The sequence below is a fragment of the Sus scrofa genome, chromosome 6 (assembly GCF_000003025.6).
Source record: "Sus scrofa isolate TJ Tabasco breed Duroc chromosome 6, Sscrofa11.1, whole genome shotgun sequence".
Taxonomy (NCBI): Eukaryota; Metazoa; Chordata; class Mammalia; order Artiodactyla; family Suidae; genus Sus; species Sus scrofa.
In genome coordinates, this window is record NC_010448.4 from 26,159,422 (window position 1) to 26,180,817 (window position 21,396).

The following is a 21,396-nucleotide window of genomic DNA, read 5'->3' on the forward strand; positions in this document are numbered from 1 at the left end:
TTTGTTCAGCACACATTTGTTAAGCACCTACAAGGTACTTGGAACTTTGTTACATCACAGAGAAGTAAGTGATGAATGGCAAGGCACAGCCTCTCTTCTCATGAAGCCCATGCCACTCCCCAACCTACCATGGGCAAATACATCATTTTTCGATCCAGACATTCAAACAATCTCAAGCTTTCTCTGCTATGAGCAGTTTGTCTGCCAAGAATTCTCATTCTGTGCTTGGCACATAGTAGTTGCTCAGTAAATGCAGTAGTTGCTCAGTAAATGCCAATTGAATGAATAAATGTCAGTAGAATGCAGGGATGGTTAATGGCAATGAATGTGTCATATTCTTGAACACTGGGGGTTGAGCCAGAGGCTCTGAGCCCTTTTTTAATGTTTTCGGGAGAATGTGTTATGTGTGCATGGGCTTTGCTTAATTTACTCACAGTCAAAGAAAATATCCTGTGGAGATTTGGGCATGTTAGGTTCAAATTCTGGAACTAAAATATATCTAGTTGTCATGGTAACTGTGTTATTGAACTGTGTTATTGAAGTAATTAGATGCTAACCTGAGTGTTTGGAAGGGCCAATCATTTCAGCAGACGATTTTGATTGGAGAACGAGAGTCCTGTTGAACTTCGGGTCCTGTGCCTCCTAGTCACCACTCCCAGAAGGAGCACCAGAATCCACCAGCCCTTATACAATAGTTTGCTAGCCCTGCACAGCAAAGAACCACCCTCATTCTGGCATAAAGAACAGAAATATATCATCTCACAGTTCTGGAGGCTTGATATCCAAAATCAAGGAATCAGCAGGGTAGGTTCCCTCTAAAGTCTATGAGGGAAGGACCTTCTCCAGGCTTCTCTCAAGACTTAGCGCATCCACGGCCATTTTCATGTTACATGACATTCTCCCTCCATCTGCCCACTATCTTCCCTATGTACGTTATCTCTGTCCAAATTCCCTCTGTTTACAAAGATGCCAGTCAGATGGCATCAGGGTCCACCTGAATGACCTCACTTTAACTGGATGACCTCTGTGAAGACTCTGTCTCCAAGTAAGGTCACAGTGAGAGGTGATGAGGGTTAGGACCTAAGAATATGAACTTGAGGGGAACACAGTTGAGTACATAACACCTTTTCACAGGCAGGGGAAACTGGATCTTACTAGCATGCCGTGTGGGACCTCCAAGGCTTTAGAAAGATGTTATCAACAGCTCTACTAATTAGAGAAGGAAAAGTTGAGACCTGAGAAGGTGAAGCTACCTGTGTCAGGTCATGTCGCTGAGAGGGGTGGAATATCCTCCTTGCATGTGGTACCCCAAGTGTGAATGCCCATTTGTATCTGATCATGTCCAGATGTTCCATGTTTCTTTTGTGAAAATCTCAAGCAGAAGAAGAGCTGTTGTGATTTTGGTGCTCAGATCCATTAGGAGAAGAGCAAAGTCATCCAGATTCCCCCAATATTAACTTAAAATCAGGTTGGGGGAGCCCTGGCAGGCCTGGCAATAAAAGAGATCCAAGGCCCAGTTACCTTCTAGGCAGTGAACCTATAGGGCTGCCCAAACTGTCATTTTCTTGCCTTCTGAAAATGAACTGTTAATTTCCCCACCAAGACCCTGCACCAATTTAGTTTGTAAGACTAATAACCGTTCACATAAGAACAAGGGGAATGCCATCCTTGCTTTGATGTATGATCACAAAGAAAGAACTATCTTTAAAATTCCCTTCCGAAGGGTGATGTTTATGAATCCTCTTTCAGTGAGGGATATAAAGGGATTTGTCAAACCCTAGTGTGATTTCAGTGGTATAGGAGAACAGCAGCCTCATTCACTGAGTTAGCACGATGCGAGCTCAGGAGCAGTGCTGTGCTCCTCCTAGAGAGCCAGCCCTGGGGAGTGGAGCTGCTCCAGCCTCCTGGGCCTCTCAGAGCTTCCAGGGTATTTTTTTCCCGTTTCCTCTTGCTTATTAACTAATTGATTTGTTTGTTTGTTGTGGTCTTGATTTGAAAAGTGAAGAATACAGTGGGAGACTTTTCATGACGTTATCAATCACAGCCCTGACTGGGCCTTGACACCAGAAATGTCAAAGATATTGAAGAGCTTGGGATCATCATTGGTGCTTTACTTTCCAAGTAATTCCTAGTAATTCCTAGTAAAGGCTGCCTTCACAGCTGCTGGGTTTTGTCTACAGAACAAGTCTTCTGAGATAGAATTATATGCTATCATACACTCTGTTAGCAACATCTTTCAAAGGCAGAAGAGTAATAAAATGTCTTTGTTTTTGATGTGTTGGTTCTTGGTTGCCTGATAAATGGATGCTGTTTCACACTGCATACAGATTTTAAAGTAGATTTTGTATACCCATTTTGCTGATGAGAAAACTAAGGCTGGAGTGAATTCATAATTTTGTCAAATTTATGCACCTCCTTTGGGCTCCAAAGCATAGATTCAAATCCTTATTGACCTAATTCTTCCTACTCCACCGTGATCCCATTCATCAGAAGATGTCCATATTAACTTGAAATATCTGGTCATTGATAGGTCTTTGTGCTTCTAAAATAATTTACTTGATCTGTAATGAAGTAGATCAGTTCTCAAGAACACCGTAAAAGATGTAGTCCCTGAAGAGTGACTCTTTGTTAGATTCTCCCTCATTTAGGATGAGGTTTGCTGTTGTTCACTTTAGACTCTTCAAGGAGAAATCTGTGGATGTAATGCTCTCCGTGAAGAAAACTTGAAAATACCACATTTTTTTTTTTTTTTTTTTGCATTTCTAAGGCCGCACCAGTGGCATATGGAGGTTCCCAGGTTAGGGGTCTAATCACAGCTGTAGCTGGCGGCCTACACTACAGCCACAGCCACAGCAACGTGGGATCCGAGCCACATCTGTGACCCACACCACAGTTCATGGCAACGCCAGATCCTTAAGCCACTGAGCGAGGCCAGGGATCAAACCCGAAACCTCATGGTTCCTAGTCAGATTCATTAACCACTGAGCCACGACGGGAACTCCAAAAATACATCTAGGCGTTTACGTCATGGTGCAATGGAAACGAATCCAAGTAGGAACCATGAGGTTGCCAGTTCAATCCCTGGCCTCATTCAGTAGGTTAAGGGTCTGGTGTTGCCATGAGCTGTGGTGTAGGTCCCAGATGTGGCTCAGATCTGGCGTTGCTCTGGCTCTGGCATAGACCAGCAGCAACAGCTCAGATTTGACCCCTAGCCTGGGAACCTCCTTATGCTGCACAGGTGAGGCACTAAAAAGACAGACAGACAGACAGACAGACAGACAGACAGAAAGAAAGAAAGAAAGAGAAAGAAAGAAAATACCACATCTAGATTCTTATGGCCTTGGCTGTCATTTAGCTTCTAGAGAAGAGTATTGGGGTGTGAATCATGAGCTCTGTGTGCTCATCCTGCCTATGATCATTTGAATGACTTTGAGGAAGTCACTCAAGTCACAAATTGTTGGTGGTGAAATGAGTTAAAAAATGGGTATCTACTTAAAAGCACAGGAGCCTATGTGCATTCACACCCACTCCTCCCCCTACACACTGTGTAAGTTTGTTTAATTATAAAGTTCAATAATTATTGTCATCCTACTAAAAATCAAGAGCTCTTATATACTTTAGGTATTTCATTTATTCTTATTTAACAGGTAAGATGATGGAAGGTCACAGAGATTAGAAGAATTCCCATGGTCACACACTACACTACATTGTAGTGACATTTCAAGTTAAACTCAGGAACATCTGGCTTTAAATGCATATTCCTTTTATAATATATTATTATCCCATCTAGCATCATCTGTAAAATTTTACCATGATTTGTATAGATACTTTAAACTTGAAGTTAGTTCTAAAGGCAGCTCAGTAGACAATCCAGCTTCCAATGGGGTGTCTGAGAAAGGACCATTAAATTTCAGAGTTGCTTCTCTGGGCCACACACAGACTAAGGCCATGGGTGTACATGGCCATGCATATGGACAGAGATCTTGGTCTTAGTGTTCCAAAGATTCCCTGAACTTGAAGGTGCCCAAGGAGATGAGGACAGGCAACTACCAAAGTCATGGACAGCATTTGCTTCCTTGGGTAGGATGAGACAGTCTATCACCAACCACCTCACCTGCCTTGAAAATGTGGCTTGTGAGCCTGACACCTGCTACACAAATTTTCCAGTTCCCATTTGACTAATGTTCTGCTTTTCTGGCTGTGATTTCCTGTGAGGGAAGCTTGATGATCTGACCTAAACAAACAACTATGATCACAACTTGTCTTTGCTAGAAGGTGGGGTGAGACCACCTTTAAAGGTGGGGGGTGGTGCTATTTTTGGCATCCTCTTTAGTTACCGTGTTCTGTTTCTGTTCATTTTTAAGCATATATTTTGTTGTAAAACAAAACCAAAGGGAAACACCCCGTATCTTTCCTGGGAAGAGGAAGGCTCAAGTAGTTTGTGGATAGATCAACATGGGTTAAAGCTGAAAGGTAGTTCCCATCAACAACAAGTGTCTCTTCAAATGTATTTCCAGAATTCTAAACTCTCAGTATTTTCATGCATACTAGTCTTTGCCAGATGCATGTGCTCTCTTCATCTCATTCTGAAGCTGGATTATTTATTTAATAATTATACATTAAGCACATACTAAGAGCCAAGTAGAGTGGTAAGCAGAATAGAGGCCCTGCCAACCACAGCTCATGGTGCAAAAGATAGATGTGAAAACTAGGCTAACACCATGTACTGTGAAGGGTCACAGCTGCCTCTCCTGGTGTGCTGGAGATGTGAGTTTCATCTTCACTTCATGTATTTAATATTTTCTCATCCTCCTGTCATATTTCACATTTTAATTCTTTCTCCAACTTAGTCATCTCCCTTAAATACTGTACCAAATATATTTTTTCCCCAACCTCTCCCTATCTTGTAATTCAAAAGTTTCCCAGGGTAATAGGGTTCCTTTTTCTCCACACCCTCTCCAGCACTTATTGTTTGGAGACTTTTTGATGATGGCCATTCTGGCTGGTGTAAGGTGGGAGGTACCTCATAGTAGTTTTGATTTGCATTTCTCTAACAATGAGTGATGTTGAACATCTTTTCATGTGTTTTTTGGCCATCCATGTGTCTTCTTTGGAGAATTGTCTGCTTAGATCTTCTGCCCATTTTTTGATGGGTTTTTTTGGTTTTTTTTTTTTTTTTTTGGTATTGAGCTGCAGAAGGTGTTTATAAATTTTGGAGATTAACCCCTTGTCAGTCAATTCATTTGCAAAGATTTTCTCCCATTCTGTGGGTTTTCTTTTCATTTTGTTTAGGGTTTCCTTTGCTGTGCAGAAACTTTTCAGTTTAATTAGATCCCATTTGTTTATTTTTGTTTTTACCATCATTACTCTAAGAGGCGGATCTGAGATGTTGCTGTGGTTTATGTTGGAGAGTGTTTGGCCTATGTTTTCCTCTAAGAGTTTTATATTATCTGGTCTTATATGTAGGTCTTTAATCCATTTTGAGTTTCTTTTTGTGTATGGTGTTAGGAAGTGTTCTAATTTCATTCTTTTCCATGCGGCTGTCCAGTTTTCTCAGCACCACTTATTGAACAGGCTGTCTTTTCTCCATTGTATATTCTTGTCTCCTTTGTCATAGATTAGTTGGCTGTAGGTGTGTGGGTTTAATTCTGGGCTTTCTATCCTGTTCCACTGATCTATATTTCTGTTTTTATGCCAGTACCATATGGTTTTGATGACTATTGCTTTGAGGTCCAGGAGCCTGATTCCTCCAGCTCCCTTTTTCTTTTTCAGGATGTCTTTGGCTATTCTTTATCTTTTGTGCTTCCAGACAAACTTTAAAACATTTTGTTCAAGTTCTCTGAAAAATGTCCTTGGCAATTTGATAGGGATTGCATTACACCATTGGTGGGAATGTAAATTGGTGCAACCAGTGTGGAAACCAGTATGGAGATTCCTCAGAAAACTAAAAATAGAACTACCATTTGACTCAGAAATCCCACTCCTGGGCATCTATCCAGAGAAAACCATGACTCAAAAAGACACGTGTACTCCAATGTTCATTGCAGCACTATATGCAATAGTGAAGACATGGAAACAACCTAAATGTCCATCGACAGAGGAGTGGATCAAGAAGATGTGGTACATGTACACAATGGAATATTACCCAGCCATTAAAAGGAAGGAAATGACAGCATTTGCAGCAACATGGAAAGACCTAGAGATTATCATGCTAAGTGAAGTCAGTCAGACAATGAGACACCAACATCAAATGCTATCACTTACATGTGGAGTGTAAAAAGAGGACACAATGAACTTCTTTGCAGAACAGATGCTGACTCACAGTCTTTGAAAAACTTATGGTTTCCAAATGAGACAGGTTGGAGGGTGGGGGGATGCATTGAGGGCTTGGGATGGAAATGCTGTAAAATTTGGTTTTGATGATAGTTGTACAACTATAAATGTAATAAAATTCATTAAGTTATTAAAAAAAAGTTTCCCAGGGTGCTTGAGACCCAGGATATACACCAAGGTTTATCTTCCACAATCCTCTCCATCAGCTTTGCCTCCAATAGGAGATGTTTTTTATCACTTTCCTCATACATACCGCAAAAGTTCTTACTCTTAACCTCTGCTTGGCTGCTTCTTTCACCTCATGTGTTGTCTGTGAATCCCTCATTGTCACTTAGGACCCAGCTCTAGACTCAACTTCTTCCAGATCTTCTCTGACTAAAACCATGAAATTGTAGAGTTGTCTGAATCATCCCTGTCACCCTCACCCTAGTTTGGAAGCTTGATTGTTGGTGAATAATATTATTCCCATTCAACGTTCAGAAAACAGAGTGAGGGATCCTAATATTTAAAGGAAAGTGATCTCATTGTTGAATTACTCTTATCTCTAGGAATTCCTTTTTATGTGGCCCTGATTTACTTCTCTGGATCAACCTTTGCATTGGTTCTGCTCTGCCTTTTGGAAGAGACGAACAATTCTGTCATCTTTTCAGCTCCTACCCTTCATGTGAGCAGCCATTCTTCTTCCATCATTACCCTGCTCAGATCTCTCCTCCTTCAACCTGAATATTCAAAAGGCTTCACTCCTCCTGGGGAAATGGTTTGCTCTCCCAGGGCCCCATTCACATTCAATACCTCAGGGCAGCCTAGAGCCACATTTCCAAGTCCCTCTTAAAGAAGAGAGTTCACCTGTCTCTTCTTTTCTGCATTGATGTTTTTATTCAGACTAAGTTCATAATTGTTTTGCTCAGCACCTATTTTATGCAGGTGCTCATTGAGACCAAGGTTAGCAGAACAACCTACTTTTTCTGCAGAGACTTCCATTTAGACAGACCCCCTCCAGCCAGTGCTTAGAGAGTAGAACTTAAACTTGATCTAGATAAACCCATGCAGTTTCCCCCCCCCCACCATGCTCTGCTTCCACAGAATAATTTGCCTGCTTCACTAGGGTTCTAAACATTGAAAATATCAAAAGCGTGAGCAAAAGTCACAGGTATTGAGAGCTGGTCTGAAATATTTAAACGTCATCTAATTCCAACCGACCAAACTGTCAGGAATAAGTTATATTTTACACATCAATGTAATAATAGTTAATTATGATGCTTTATATTTATCCGCCGCCTTTCCTCCAGAGACACTGGCAGAGTAAAGTAAATCTAACATCGATATTAAAAAATAAACCCCTGAATTAACACCAGCATGATGCCCCCTAAAACCAGAAGGCATAATATAAAACTCTCTGACAGCCAGGAAATGAATGGTTTTGCAAAGCATGAAAATTTGGCCTGTAGGATGACAGGAAAGTAATATGTCACCTGTGACTAGTTCTAACTCCTACCCTCAGGGTGGGTGTTGGTTTAATTTTGACTCTTTCTCCAGAAAAGTAGAAAAGTGAAAGACCTAGAAAACCCGTGAAGTTTGAGCAAGGTTGCCACCTGGGAGGAGAGGAGCTAAGAGTAGCAGGTTGGCTGCCTGCACAGAGGAAAAGGGACCCATTGAAGGGGAATTTTGAAAGCTGCTCTGTGAGGGGTGCAAAGCAGTGCTGCATCCTTCCCTTGGCACCTCCCTCCGGTGATGCTAAGTAGAATAGTCACTGCTCTCTAGGGCTTTGGACACAAAGTGATGATTTCTGGGGAACACAAACAGTTGTCACATCCTGCAAATATCAGTGGATTCAGGTTAAGACTGAAGGAGACAGCAGGATTAAGAGACATCTGCATAGGAGAGTTATTAGGCATAAATTAGTATAAGTAAACACCTCATCTGAAACACTGCATCAATTATCATAAAAGTAATTTATAGACGAGCCATTTTAAGGAGTAATCATGCCTTAAGCATAAGGAACAAAGTTCTAATGGTAAGATTTTAAAGATAAACAGCAAACCAAACTTAAACAAAATACAGAACTTAATTATAAATCTTTCTGTCTCTTCCAGTAAACCATGGAGGTACTAGTGCAAAAATAATTTAATATATTAATAGGATTAGCCAGTATTCCTAAAGCCGGGAAATAAAATACAACTTAGTGTTCTCCCTCACCCTTGTTCTTCCACCCCAACTCCCAAATTTGTCTAGTACTTGGGTGTTGGAAAGAAGTAAAACCTATGATTCCTAAACAGCCCCTGCTCTCAAGGAGGTAGTAGAATCATCAGGGAGACAGTGCATCATCATCAATACCCAAAATCTAAGGAAGAAGGGGCTGGATGACACAGGGTGAAGATAAAGGGTGCTGCAGGGTCACTGGAAGGGGGATCTTACTGGGGAATGGGAACAATCAGGAACAAGACCTTGAAGGTTCCGATAGGGCATCCTAGAGTGTGTGTATGGCAAAGACGTGTAGAAAGAACAGAAGATGGAGCGTCGCCAGTCTGGGATACAGGGGGGCATGACCACCGCTATTTAGTGGCCCATTCCATTGTGAATAACATCAGTGCCCTCATGGTTATCTCTTTGAGATCGAATCCTCATAATGGCCTTATCAGGCACTGTTCAGTCATGGTAGCCAACTTTTATTAAGAAGTTGCTGTAAGATCATTTTTATACTGAGTACTTTGCACTTTGTGCTACCTTGATCATACCGTTGGCTCCAAATTACTGGTCTCTCTGTACCCAGGTTCCTTTCTGTGACTTGGAAACCCCTTTCTCTCTGACTTTGGCTTTGCTTTGTGGCAGAAATGATCTCTCTTTCTCTCCCTCTCTTTCTCTCTCTTCCTCTCTCCCTCCCTTTCTCTCTCCCCCTCTTCGTCCATCCACCATGAGAACGAGTCCAAGAGAGCCTGCTGGAGAATAAGACACCATGTAGAAGAGAAGCCAGTCGTTCTATCCAAGATCAGACTAGACTAATCTTGAGCCGTCTAACTCTCAACCACATGAAGGGGCACAGCCAAGCTCAGTAAAGCTTCCTACCCAACTTGTAGCTAATGATGCGTAATAATCATGCAGAAGTGAGTCCAGCTAAGACAGAACTGCCCAGCTAACCCATAGACTCATGAGCACTACTAAAGGTTTTTATTTTAAGCCATTGACCTTTTTTAGTTTGTTATACAGCAGTAGCTAGCTGCTGTACATATTACTGCTCACAACAAACTGTGAAAGGAGATACTCATGTCAGCTCTATTTACTAGATGAGGTAAATGACACCTAGAAAAATCAAATCCTTGTGCTAACTCCCATAGAACAAGCAAGCATAAGGGCCAAGATGTAAATTCAGATAGTCTTTTTCTAGATCCAGAGCTTTTAACCGCTTTTCTGTAGTGACTGTCCATTATGATCCAAATTTTGCAGTAACATTTGAAATAGGCCAAGTCAGGCACAGACTATAGAGCAAAAGCGAGCGATAAAGCCAGGTCTGCCTGACTTCAGCCCTGGTGCTGTGTCTGTCACCTCCCCCCACCCCCCAAGCAGAAGGGAAGCGCTGAGAAATAAATATCATGGTAAAGGAAGGTTGGGGTCAGAATGCACAGGCTTTCGAAGGCCCTCAAGCCCTTTCCTCAGGGTTTGAGATGTTAAGCCGTGCTGTAGTTATTTGAGTAGGGGCAGTGCAAGAGCCAGTATCCCTTTAGAAGCTTTAAGAGGCAGCCGGGGTACTTTCACACAAGCCATAATCCAAGAATGAATTTGGTATTTGTGATTTCTGCCAAGAACAACATCTCTCTGCAGAAAACGGACCTCTCTTTAGCTTAAAAATAAATTCAGGATGAATACACTTCAAAAACTTTAGGGGTTAGGTCAGAAAGGTCTCTCCCATGCAGAACATAAACACCCACTTTGTGGAAACTTGAAGTGTCCCTGTTTTTTTAAATCATAAAATATGCTGGCAAACTGCTTCCACAAGGACCCCTACCATGAGGATAATCTTAATCCAGCACAAAAGGAAAATATTTACAGGAATGGAGGCCGGCAAGTTGTTCTCCCCTGTGCTATGTGATATACTGACTACCCTGATTATATGACAGTTTGATGGGCATGGTAGAAAAAAAATGCTTCGGAGTATAAATATTAATGCTCAGGCAGTGATTTGTGTAAACTGCACAGCAAAAACAAAAGTACAGATACAAGTTTTTCATATATTTCGCCTTGTCCTCAGTGTGTATTATTTACCCCACATGTTTTCCATTTTTACAGCTCGTCTCTGTGACTAGGAACCATATTTCTCAAATCCTGAATTCTCATGTAATTTTTTTCTTTGGAATCAGAATAGAATTGAAACTAGTTTGCAAACTGGCATCTCAGGCATTAAAATTGAACTTTAAAAGGTTCTTTTGTGAGTGTTATGTGCCATCAAGAGGAATTCTGCGTGGCAGTCAGACAGCATCAATGCATTTCTAAAACCATTTTTTAAAGACCGTTCCAAACCATGCAGTCTTCATGGAAGAAAAAGGTGTCCAAATGCCCATCTGGACATCACCTGTAAGTTAGTGGGTCCACTTTTTAAACTTAACGTCATGGCTCTCAGGGGTGTCATGGCAGAAGAAGTGCCTCTGTTCTCTGCTAAGTAGAACAGAAGCTGAGTTCTTGCTCCAGTGCCCTGCCATGCCCTTCACTGATGCCATCACTGGTTATGCCTTTGTCCTTGAGCAATAGTAATGCAGTCCTCTGCTTCTATTCTCCACTAGCCACATGTTCTTACGTTGTAGCATGTAGCCACACTGAGAATGGACTTACTGTGATTCTGTATAGAGTTGATAGCTTACCTGGCTGGCTCTAGTTAGTCCTAGTGGGGTGGGGGTGGCAACCGCTGGCCAGGCCACAGCATTGACGATGGATGGTGAATGGCACGTGAGGTCTGGAGTGTCATTTTCACCTCAAGACTCTTCAGCCACCTGAACAGCATGTATTTCTAGCACATCGACCCACTGGCAGACCTTGTTCTTGGCGCTGGGGCTACAGCAGTGTGGAATGCAGCAAGGCAGACATGGCCTTTGGAGACCACGGGAGAGAGAAAGATAATACACAGTACGACGAAAACAAAAAAACAACAAAAAAGTAAACAAGTTGACTTTTGTCATATATGCTCTGAAGAGATTAAATAGGTTGATACAGCAGAGAGTGTCTGTCAGGAGATGACATTGGTGCTGAGATCTGTGTGATGAGGCAAAGCTGGTCATGTGAGGATGAGCGAAGAACCTTCCAATGAGATGAAGGAAACGCAACGGCCCCGGAATGAGAGGGAGCTTGGTGCAGCTGAGGAACTGGAGCAGGTGGGGAAGATGAGGCTGGGAGAGTAGACAGGATCTGGCTCACTTGGGCATCTTCCAGCCATCACAAGGAGCTGAGACTCTTCTTATCTGCAGTGGGAAGTTTTGAGAGAATTGCATGCAGAGCTGGCAGGTGGTCTAATTCACATAAAATCTCAAACGCACCCTCAAGATTAGGGCTCCCCTCCAGTCTCTACTTTGTAGAGGAGTTCCCCATAGAGGGATTCTTTACTTCCTTGCTGGTGCTGGAATCACCCCCAAGGATTCTGCCTCCTGCCTGGGTCCCTACTTGGTTGACCCCCCACTTCCCTCTGACCTCGGCGATGATCACTATCTGAGTTTTGCTTCTCCACTATCCTCCCCTCAGTTCAAACAAGCTCAGACAGTTATGCCGGCTAAGCCTGACCTCAGTGTGCTCTCTCTTTGCACGCTAGTGGTTGGGAGTCATCCCCAGAGTCTGAGTAGGTCTCCATGTGCTTCCCATCTTTCCTAATCTGTGTCACATGTGTCTCTGCATGCCATCTGAGAGCTGATCTCATGATGATCTGATACCCAGTATCTCCTAACAGCAACAGCCCAAAGTAGAAGGTCACTGGGAGAAACTCTGCAGGTCAAATGACCAAGGCTCTTTCACTGAAACATGGTAAGGAAAAGGAAAAGAAAGTGATCCAAGGGGAACATGTAAATAACAGATACTTAAAAGACGTATCAGAGAAACCACAGGCCAGACTAAACGACAGTGTCTAGGGACACATATTTGGTGATGCAACTATAAAAACTCAAGAAAGTGATAACTATGAAAATCAAAAAAAAAAAAAAAGTAGAAGATCACAGGAGACATACGTTGTATACTTTGTCCTGTTGTGGTCATCTGAATTTTAATTGCTATAAATAGGCAGGGTTTCCAATCCTAATTAGAACGCTCCTGCCTTCCTGCCATCCTGCCTTCTCTGCCCTTTTCCCTGTCTTTTCTGTCTTCTCTCTTCTTTCCTCTTTCCATCCTTTCACCTCAATCTATAAGGATAGAATCCTTGAATGGATTTATGAACATGATAATCCCGGTGATAATACTAATCATGATTATGATGAAAATTAAATAATCATAGCTAGCATTTATTGAACATTTAACTGTTCCAGGCATTGAACCAAGCCCCTTACGTACATATAGTCTCATAAATCCTTACACCTCTAATGGGTAGTGTTAATATCTCTGTTTTAAAACGTGAAAAACTCAAAACCTTTTAAAGGTCAAGGCCCTTGGCAAGGTGGCACAGGGGGGCAAAGGACAGAACTGACTGGTCCAGAGCAGAGGCCGTGTTCCTCACCACACTCTGAGAAGGCATGTTTTGTTAAGCATGACTGAACTGATATTCCGTACTGAGAACTTTGTAAAATATGCACACATAGAGACAAAGCATCTTTAACTCGTGTCTGGAAGGAGAGAGATGTAATGAAATAAAGGGCTCTTGGATTGAGGCAGGCAGAGGGTTCTGGTCTTGGCCTCTCATGCCTCTTCCCAGAAGTGCTGACAGAAACCCTTGACCACTGTGTTTGATGGGGAAAGTCTGGCCCACTTGGAAAAAACCATTGTGTGTGTGCGTGCATGCGTGCGTGTGTGTGTGTGGTGTGTGTGTGTGTGTGTGTCTGTACCATGAGTGCTGAACCACCCCAGATTCCCTGCCCTTCAGGCTGAGGTCAGTTTGCATCAGTAAGGATGTATCTCCATCAAGTTCTTCTTCCCCAGGAGAGTGTCTGCCTAGTGCTGGCTGTGCTTCTTTGGGAGGTGCAGAGGGAGCTCCCTGTTTTGCCACATTGAACCCTTCATGTACCCCACACCCTCCCTCCAACGGTCCTGGTGGCCATGTGCTGGTGTAGATGCTGGGGAGGGAGAGGTCCATTGACTCTGACCATGGTGGCTTAAGGAGGGGCGTTTTATTTTTATTTTTTGTCTTTTGTCTTTTTAGGCCAGCACCGTGGATTATGGAGGTTCCCAGGCTAGGGGTCGAATCTGAGCTGTAGCAACATGGGATCTGAGCTGCTTCTGCGACCTACACCACAGCTCATGGCAATGCTGGATCCTTAACCCACTGAGCAAAGCCAGGGATCGAACCCGCATCCTCATGGATACTAGTCGGGTTCCTTAACCACTGAGCCACGATGGGAACTTCAGGAGGGGCATTTTAGACCCTCTTCCAAGGGAAGAATTAATCTAATTTAAGGTTAATGCCAAAACCAGATTATCCTTTGGACAAATACAGCCGCCATAACCCTTCTTTCCTCTTCAGCCTCATTAAACACCCCCTGACACCAGGCTCAGCAGCACCCTGCGGGTGTGACAATATAATCAGTGTATGCCCATTAGCAGGTTGGCTCAGTTGCAACATTTACTTTCAGAATAAGTACACCTTTGAGATGACTTCTTTATAAAAGAATGTAATTTAAAATAAAAACCAGAAGGGTTTTATGTTTTAAGCTGTTGATCACCAAAGAAATGGGTCCTATTATCATTTACTTTCCTCTATCAAATAAGACATCATCGCGCCGAGGTATTTATTTGACTAGGCAAAGTACACAGGGGCATACACATGAAATCATCATGCACAATGGTCTCTAGGAAATTAGAGTCTGGGATGAAATACTATTATGCTTTAGGAAGTCTGTGTAGCCTAGAGAATTGTTTCTAAAAAAGATGGCGACACTAAAATACAGCTGCCTACGTCACTTTTGGTTGTCCTGTGAGTTGTCATTTTTTAAATGTATTTTTAGTATAGTGATATTGCATGTGCTGGGTTAATTTAGGAAGTGTGCTTTTCCACAAAAGTGAATTTTTCAAATAACTGAGACTTAGCATTGATCCCACTGGAAATGGCTTATTTTAACTATTGCAAAGGGAAACCTTTACGGAAGGTATCACACACTTCTTTGCTTTTTGAAACAGAAAATACAGAAACAAAGTTAACCTTCCCTTAATGTCGCAGGCTACCATTATCAACAGTTGTGTCAGAGAGAAAAAGTACCGTATTTGAAATTATTTGATACCACGTACATGTTTATACTCTGCCACTCCTCACAAAGAATTTGAGGCAGTTTGGAAAATTACATGTGATACAAAAGGAAAAGAGCAAATAATAGAAGGAATCAAGATGAAGGGAAAATACAGAAGCCAGGAAAACACCCCCCAGGCAGAGCCTGTCTTCATGTTCTGGTTGCAGGTGCCAGAGATCTAGCCTTGAGTTCCTTGGACGAACAGGGAAATAATTGCGGCGTTATAAAATCCTGCAGTAGTGAGGAATGTGGAAGTGGCCTTGAGGCTGGCCAGAATTAGCTCCTGAGCACTGACAGGACCCTCTCTGTAGGTGTTTCATCTCTGTTTTTCTTTTTCTTTTTTTTTTTTTTTTTTTGTCTTTTTGTTGTTGTTGTTGTTGTTGCTATTTCTTGGGCCGCTCCCCCAGCATGTGGAGGTTCCCAGGCTAGGGGTCGAATCGGAGCTGTAGCCACCGGCCTACGCCAGAGCCACAGCAACGCGGGATCCAAGCCGCGTCTGCAACCTACACCACAGCTCACGGCAACGCCGGATTGTCAACCCACTGAGCAAGGGCAGGGACCGAACCCGCAACTTCATGGTTCCTAGTCGGATTCGTTAACCACTGCGCCACCACGGGAACTCCTCATCTCTGTTTTTCTATGCCCTGTGTAACTGGGGTGAAGTAGCTTGGCTTACATGACATACCTGGGCAAAGCTCTCTTGCTAGGGGGATTTTCTCTTTTGTTTCTTTTTTCTTTTTTTTTTTTTTTTTCTTTTTTGATAAAGCATGGAAGTTCCCCAGACAGGGGCTAAATCAGAGATATAGTTGCCAGCCTATGCCACAGCCACAGCAACACCAAATCCTTAGCGCACTGAGTGAGGCCAGGCATGGAACTCTCATCCTCAGATAACATGGGGTCCTTAACCCTCTGAGCAACAAGGGGAACTCTGCTAGGGGGATTTGTATGTTAATCAAACCAGTCTCATTCTGAAGCCTCTATTCTTGGGTGGGTCTGTTTTCGTGTAAGGAAAAGGGATGGTACTCAGACAAAAGCGGCAGTCACTGTATGAGCGTTGCACACTGAACATTGGCCAGATTTTTACTTAAGCTTCGCAGTGGCCAAAACAAAGCAGGAGACCTTGTCGCTTATGTGATTCTCAGTTGCTATAACACAACAGGAAGAGGGGTTGGGGAGACAGTAGAAAAGAAGAAACCATTTTTTGAGGGAAACTCAGTTTTTCCTTGAATTGGTAGCAGAGGTTTCTCCCACCTGGAGGTGTCTGAATTAGGCAGCCGTGGACTACCTGAACCTAAAATGTAGAATTTTAAGGAGCTCTGGTCCCAAGCTCTGAAGTTAGAATCGCATTCCCTGGGCTGAGCACAGACGCACAGTTGTCTGTTTCTCTTTTTCTCTCAGTGCTCAACTCTATCCCCCTGGGGCTCTGGGCAGCCTGCCTTTGCCAAGATTCAGACTATCTTTGTTGCCAACAGCAACAAAAATAAACAAATGGAATGTCCGGATCTCTTACCCATGGCCGGGGACGGAGGCTCACGCCGTCTAAGAGGAGTACTCAGACATACCACAGAGGTTCTAAGAATCCAGAGACCTGAGTAACCAAAAGGAAGCCCTGGTCCCCCGCTCTGACTGCTGTGTGTAGACCTACTATGCAGCTACTGTCATCCAAGTGCAGAGATATCGTTCCAGTTCATGGTCATGGAGATGTGGACTGGCTTGCATCCCTCTGCCGAGAAAACGTTAAATGGCCTTGGGGGAAGCTCCTGTTTGTTGTACGTGGAGGGCAATCTGCCTTTGTCTTCCTTGGTGGCTTGTCTTTCCTGATAATTCCATTCTAGACCACAGCCTCGCAGGAAATGGATCTCACTTTCTGAGTCAGAGCTGCTGTTCCAGGACCTGTGGGATGCAGCCAGGATGGCATCTACCTCACTCCTTCACCTACTGGTTCTCTCTTCTGCCAGTGTTAACAGAAATTGCAGAGTTTCCCTACTCGAGGCTGTCACTTGCTTCTTTCTTTACTGCTGGTCGCCTGTGGGATTGTTGTGCAGAGCAGGGTTCCTGCTTCTTTGAATATGGATCCTTCTCTGAACCAGCAAGTGATCTACCTCATCACCCTCCCTGGGCCAAGCAGTATATGGCAGCTTGTTTGTTTGTTTGTTTTTAGGGCCGCACTCCTGGCATATGGAGGTTCCCAGGCTAGGGGTCTAATCGGAGCTGTAGCTGCCACAGCACACAGCAATGCCACATCTGAGCCACGTCTGCAACCTACACCACAGCTCATGGTCACACTGGATCCTCAACCCACTGAGGAGGCCAGGGATCAAACCCGCAACCTCATGGTTCCTGGTCAGATTCGTTTCTTCTGTGCCACGACAAAAACTCTGTATGGCATCTTTCTAATTGTCTGTTATAGGCTGGAGCCCATATGAGGGTTTATTAGAAACCTGTAACAAGTTAGAGCCCTTTGAGTGCTAAAATGTATGTGAGTGTGGGGGAGCTTTTTGAAAGCCATTCCTACCTAAATCAAGCCCTTCTCATTTGTATCTAATTTCAGGACTGAATGTTGGTTAAGTTACTAGAAGTCTGGCATCTGAGTTAGTGGGTATTGCTATGCTTAAAGAGCTCTCAAATATCCCAGGCATCACACACACTGCATCTCTTACAATGACTAGTGGATGGGTTTGGGGAACAGCTCGGGGACCAGGTAAGTTGTTCTTTTGTCCACGTGACGAACATCATCACTTGCCTCACATGATGTATTATTTGCAGGAGAGACACATCTGGAACTTCTCTTTCAGAAGCACGAGCATGTTCTGGATGGTTTTGGAGAGAAGAGCAACCTTCCCTACACATGATTGCTTAGATGAGCCTCCAAACGCTGGCATGTTCTGAAGAAGGAAGCGGAGAGGCGCGGGCGTTGCAGAGGGAGCCTCGAGCTGAGCTGGGCTGGGAGTCATTAAAGGAGGCGGCTGTCCCCGGGGCCCCAGACGGCATCTCATCAAGATGCCCTGGAACTCGCCCAGCTTTGCTTCAGATGTTCCAAGCTCATTTTGGTATGTGCATTTACATCTTCTCTGCCTTCCTCGGGGGGAACGTTCTTTAAAGGAAGGGGATGGTGAATTAGAAGTTTCAGAGCTCAGCTTGCTAACACACCTCTAGAGGAAATCATGGGGCAGAATGACAGGATCCTTCCCTGGGGTTCAAGTGCAAGAGAACAACTTCCTGTCCTCCCCACTCTCCACCCCCAACACCTGGGCGGCATACACATGCACATGGTGGATGTAAGGCAAATTGCCGAAGCATGCCAGACCTGTTTGCTTATCTGTCAAAGGGGAAGAGTGATGTCCACCTGCCAGCCAGCTGGAGGTGGCAGCGGGGGAGGGGGGGAGGGGGGAGGGGAGTGTGAAGAGGAAATGCAAAATACTAAACACAGAGCCTGCCACATAGTGGGCACTCAACCTTTCTTTTTAAAGAAAAAAAAAAAAGAAAGAAATAGAGCAGTATGCCTAGACACTGTAAAAGCAGCCTGTCATGGTCCTATCTCCACAAACCTCTCATAATTTGCCCCACTGTAAGTCTGTCTCCATTCTCCAAGGCCCTTAGTGCTCTGCAGATGCTCGGGTGGGTGAATCACAGCTCTATGATTTACTTTGTGTTTGTATTGTTTGGGGGGTGTGTATGTGGGGTGGTGTGTGTGTGTGTGTGTGTGTGTGTGTGTTCATGAGTATGCATGTCCTGGGGACGGTGTGTGCATCTGTCTATGCATCTGTGCTTCTTCTTGGATTTTTTCAGTCCTTCAGTTCACTTGTCCCAGACAGGAAATGTGGCTTTATCTCTCTCTCCCCATGCTGTGTACACAGGAAGGACTAATAATTTTGTGACAAATTTATTTATTTACCACCATGTGAGAGCTATTATTGTGTTCCAGGCTACTTACTAGGTACTTTATACTGGTATTTTATTTAATCTCCATGACAGCACTAGGAGATGGGTTTTATTAACTGCATCCTTTTAATGACTATTTATATAGTCAATAAGACAGTAATGACTTAGACCCCCGCAGAGCAGATAAGGAAACCGAAGCTCAAAGGTTTTAAGTGACTTGCTTGGTGTCGCACAACTACCCAGTGGTGCGTCTTGGACCCAAACCACTTTTCTGTGACTCTGACTCAGGTTCTGAATTCTAATTAACCAGTGGCTCTTAAAGTGTGGCTCCCAAACCAGCCACATGAGCATCCCATGGAAGGTTGTTAGAAATGCAGATTCTTGAGCCCAGCCCCAGACCTGATGAATCAGGACCTCTTGGGCTGGGTTCCAACCTTCTCTGTCTGTCAGGCTGTCCAGGTGGCATAGATGCTTGCTCAGGTTTGAGAACCTCTGCCTTGGAAGCTATCAAGTGAAGCCTGGACGACCAGGGCCAGGAGAGAGCCACGGTGAGGCGCAGGCCTCCGGCTCCTGGCTGCCCGAGTTCACAGTTGAGCACTCCACTTTCTAACATGTGCCTCTGGGTACGTTGTTTATAGTGCCTGTGCCCCAGTTCCCTTATGGCTAAAGTGGGGATAATGACAGAACAGACTTTGAGTCACTGTGAGGATAAAAAATATTGATACATGATACACGACATGATATGAATACCTGATGTTGATGCATGATACAAGGCATTTAACCAATACCTGTCGAATAGTAGGGAGTCGGTAAGTATTATTGGTTACTATTGTGATTTAAAGATTTAGATTACTTGTCCAAAATATTTCTCTGCCGTCCTCCCAAAGGCAGTTATTTTGTCTGTTAGCTTTCCTTTTTAATAGAAGGAAAAGTCACATGGGCCTGGCCATGCTTTGGTTTCTGAATTTCCCTTCTAGTGACATGTCCCTGTTCTGAGGATTGATGATTATCTTCTTCTCCTGAATTGTCTACTCGTTCCTCAAGGGGGCGTGCTCTCCTGAAGGAGGGTCTCCTGCCTGGGGTGGTGTCATAGGATCTCAGGAGTAAGATTGAAATCTGTCTGCAAACTTGAGTCGTGTGACCTTGGGTATGCTCCTTAACATCTGGAACCTTCCTTTTTCCTATCTGTAGAGGTTGGAAATTGTCTTGGGAGAGGGTGCCAATACTGTTGAGGACTTGGTATGTCCTAGGCATTCTTCTAAGTGCTTCATGTACATTATCTCATGCAAGCCCTAGCTACCTCCAAGGGAGGTGGTGACATCATGTCCACGTTACAGGCAAATGGTCCCAGAGTACTCACTTTCTGAAAGTCACACAAATAAGATTGGAATCCAGGATGTCTGGCTCCCAAGGCAATACGCTTCTTTTTTTTCTTGAACCAGTGGATTTTCGACCTTGCGATCATTTCTGGTGTACAGCAAAGTAATTCAGTTATATATATACATATAAATATAGATTCTATTTCAGATTCTTTTATGTTCTCGTTACTACAAGGTATTGAATGTAGTTCCGTGTGCTATACAGTAGGTCTTCATTGATTATATATAGTAGTGTATGTTAATCCCAAACTCCTAATTTATAGCCCCCTCCCTTTCCCCTTTGGCAACTGTAATTTTGTTTTTCTATATCTGAGGTCTGTTTGTGTTTTCATTTGTATCAGTTTTAGGAGTCCACGTATAAGGGACATCTTTCTCTGTCTGATTTACTTCACTTATTATGATAATCTCTAGGTCCTTCCATGTGGCTGCAAATGGCACTGTTCTTTTTTTTTTTGGCTGAGTAATATTCCATTGTATATATGGACCACATCTTCTTTACCCAGTCCTCTATCATGGACATTTAAGTTGCTTCCATGTCTTGGCTATTGTAAATAGAACTGCTGTGAACACTGGGATGCATATATCTTTTTGAATTAGAGTTTTCTCATCAGATAGATGCCCAGGAATGAGATTGCTAGGTCATATCGTAGCTTCATTTTTAGTTTTTTAAGGAAGCTCCACACTTTTTTCCATAGTGGGCGCACTAATTTACATTCCCACAAACAGTGTAGGAGGGTTCCTTTCCTCCACACACTCTCCAGTGTTTATCACTTGTAGACTTTTTTGATGATGCCAAGCCAAGTTTCTTAACCACACCTGCTTCAGTGATTGTTGAGAGAAATAAGTGAAATGATGAACATTAAACACGAAACGGTGCCTGACCCATGAAGTTCTTATTAATTAAAAGCCAAAACTAATAATAATAATAAAAACAAGGAAAAGGAGGAGAAGAAGCAGGAGAAGGAGAAAGAAAAGAAGAAACCGTATTAATGACATGGATAGAAGAGCAGTTTTTTTCCATTTGTTGCGGGTGGGATTTCTCACCCAGGTGGATCCTGAGAACCAGGTGAAGAGATCTCTGTCTTGCCCCTGAAGCCAGTCAGCACATAGAGAAGCTGCCTTCTCCCTCTTCCCCCCAGTGAACCAGTGGTGTCATTAAGAAACAGTTAACACACATCATCTTTCTTAGCTATTTTTGCTGCCTGCCATCTGGAGTGCCTCGGCTCTCTTGGATATGTTCACACTAAATCAGCAGAAGAAAGCATTAACTAATCTCTCTGTTTCAGATATGCTCATCTGGGTAACGATGACCTTTAAAACTAGTGTCATCCACCTCATAACCATGTGCCATATGTTGGATGTCAGTTAATAAAGCATATTTAAACTTCGCAGCCTCCGCAACA

General features: G+C 43.4%; 1 protein-coding gene across 1 annotated transcript in view; it reads left to right on the forward strand.

Moving 5' to 3' along the window:
* Positions 1 to 21,396, forward strand: part of LOC106507571 — a 292,237-nt gene that overhangs the window by 224,580 nt on the left and 46,261 nt on the right. Inside the window, exon 7 of the mRNA XM_021097535.1 lies at positions 17,528 to 17,782. Coding sequence (XP_020953194.1) covers positions 17,528 to 17,621 — 94 coding nt within the window. The 3' untranslated portion in view covers positions 17,622 to 17,782. The remainder of the gene's footprint in view (positions 1 to 17,527; positions 17,783 to 21,396) is intronic.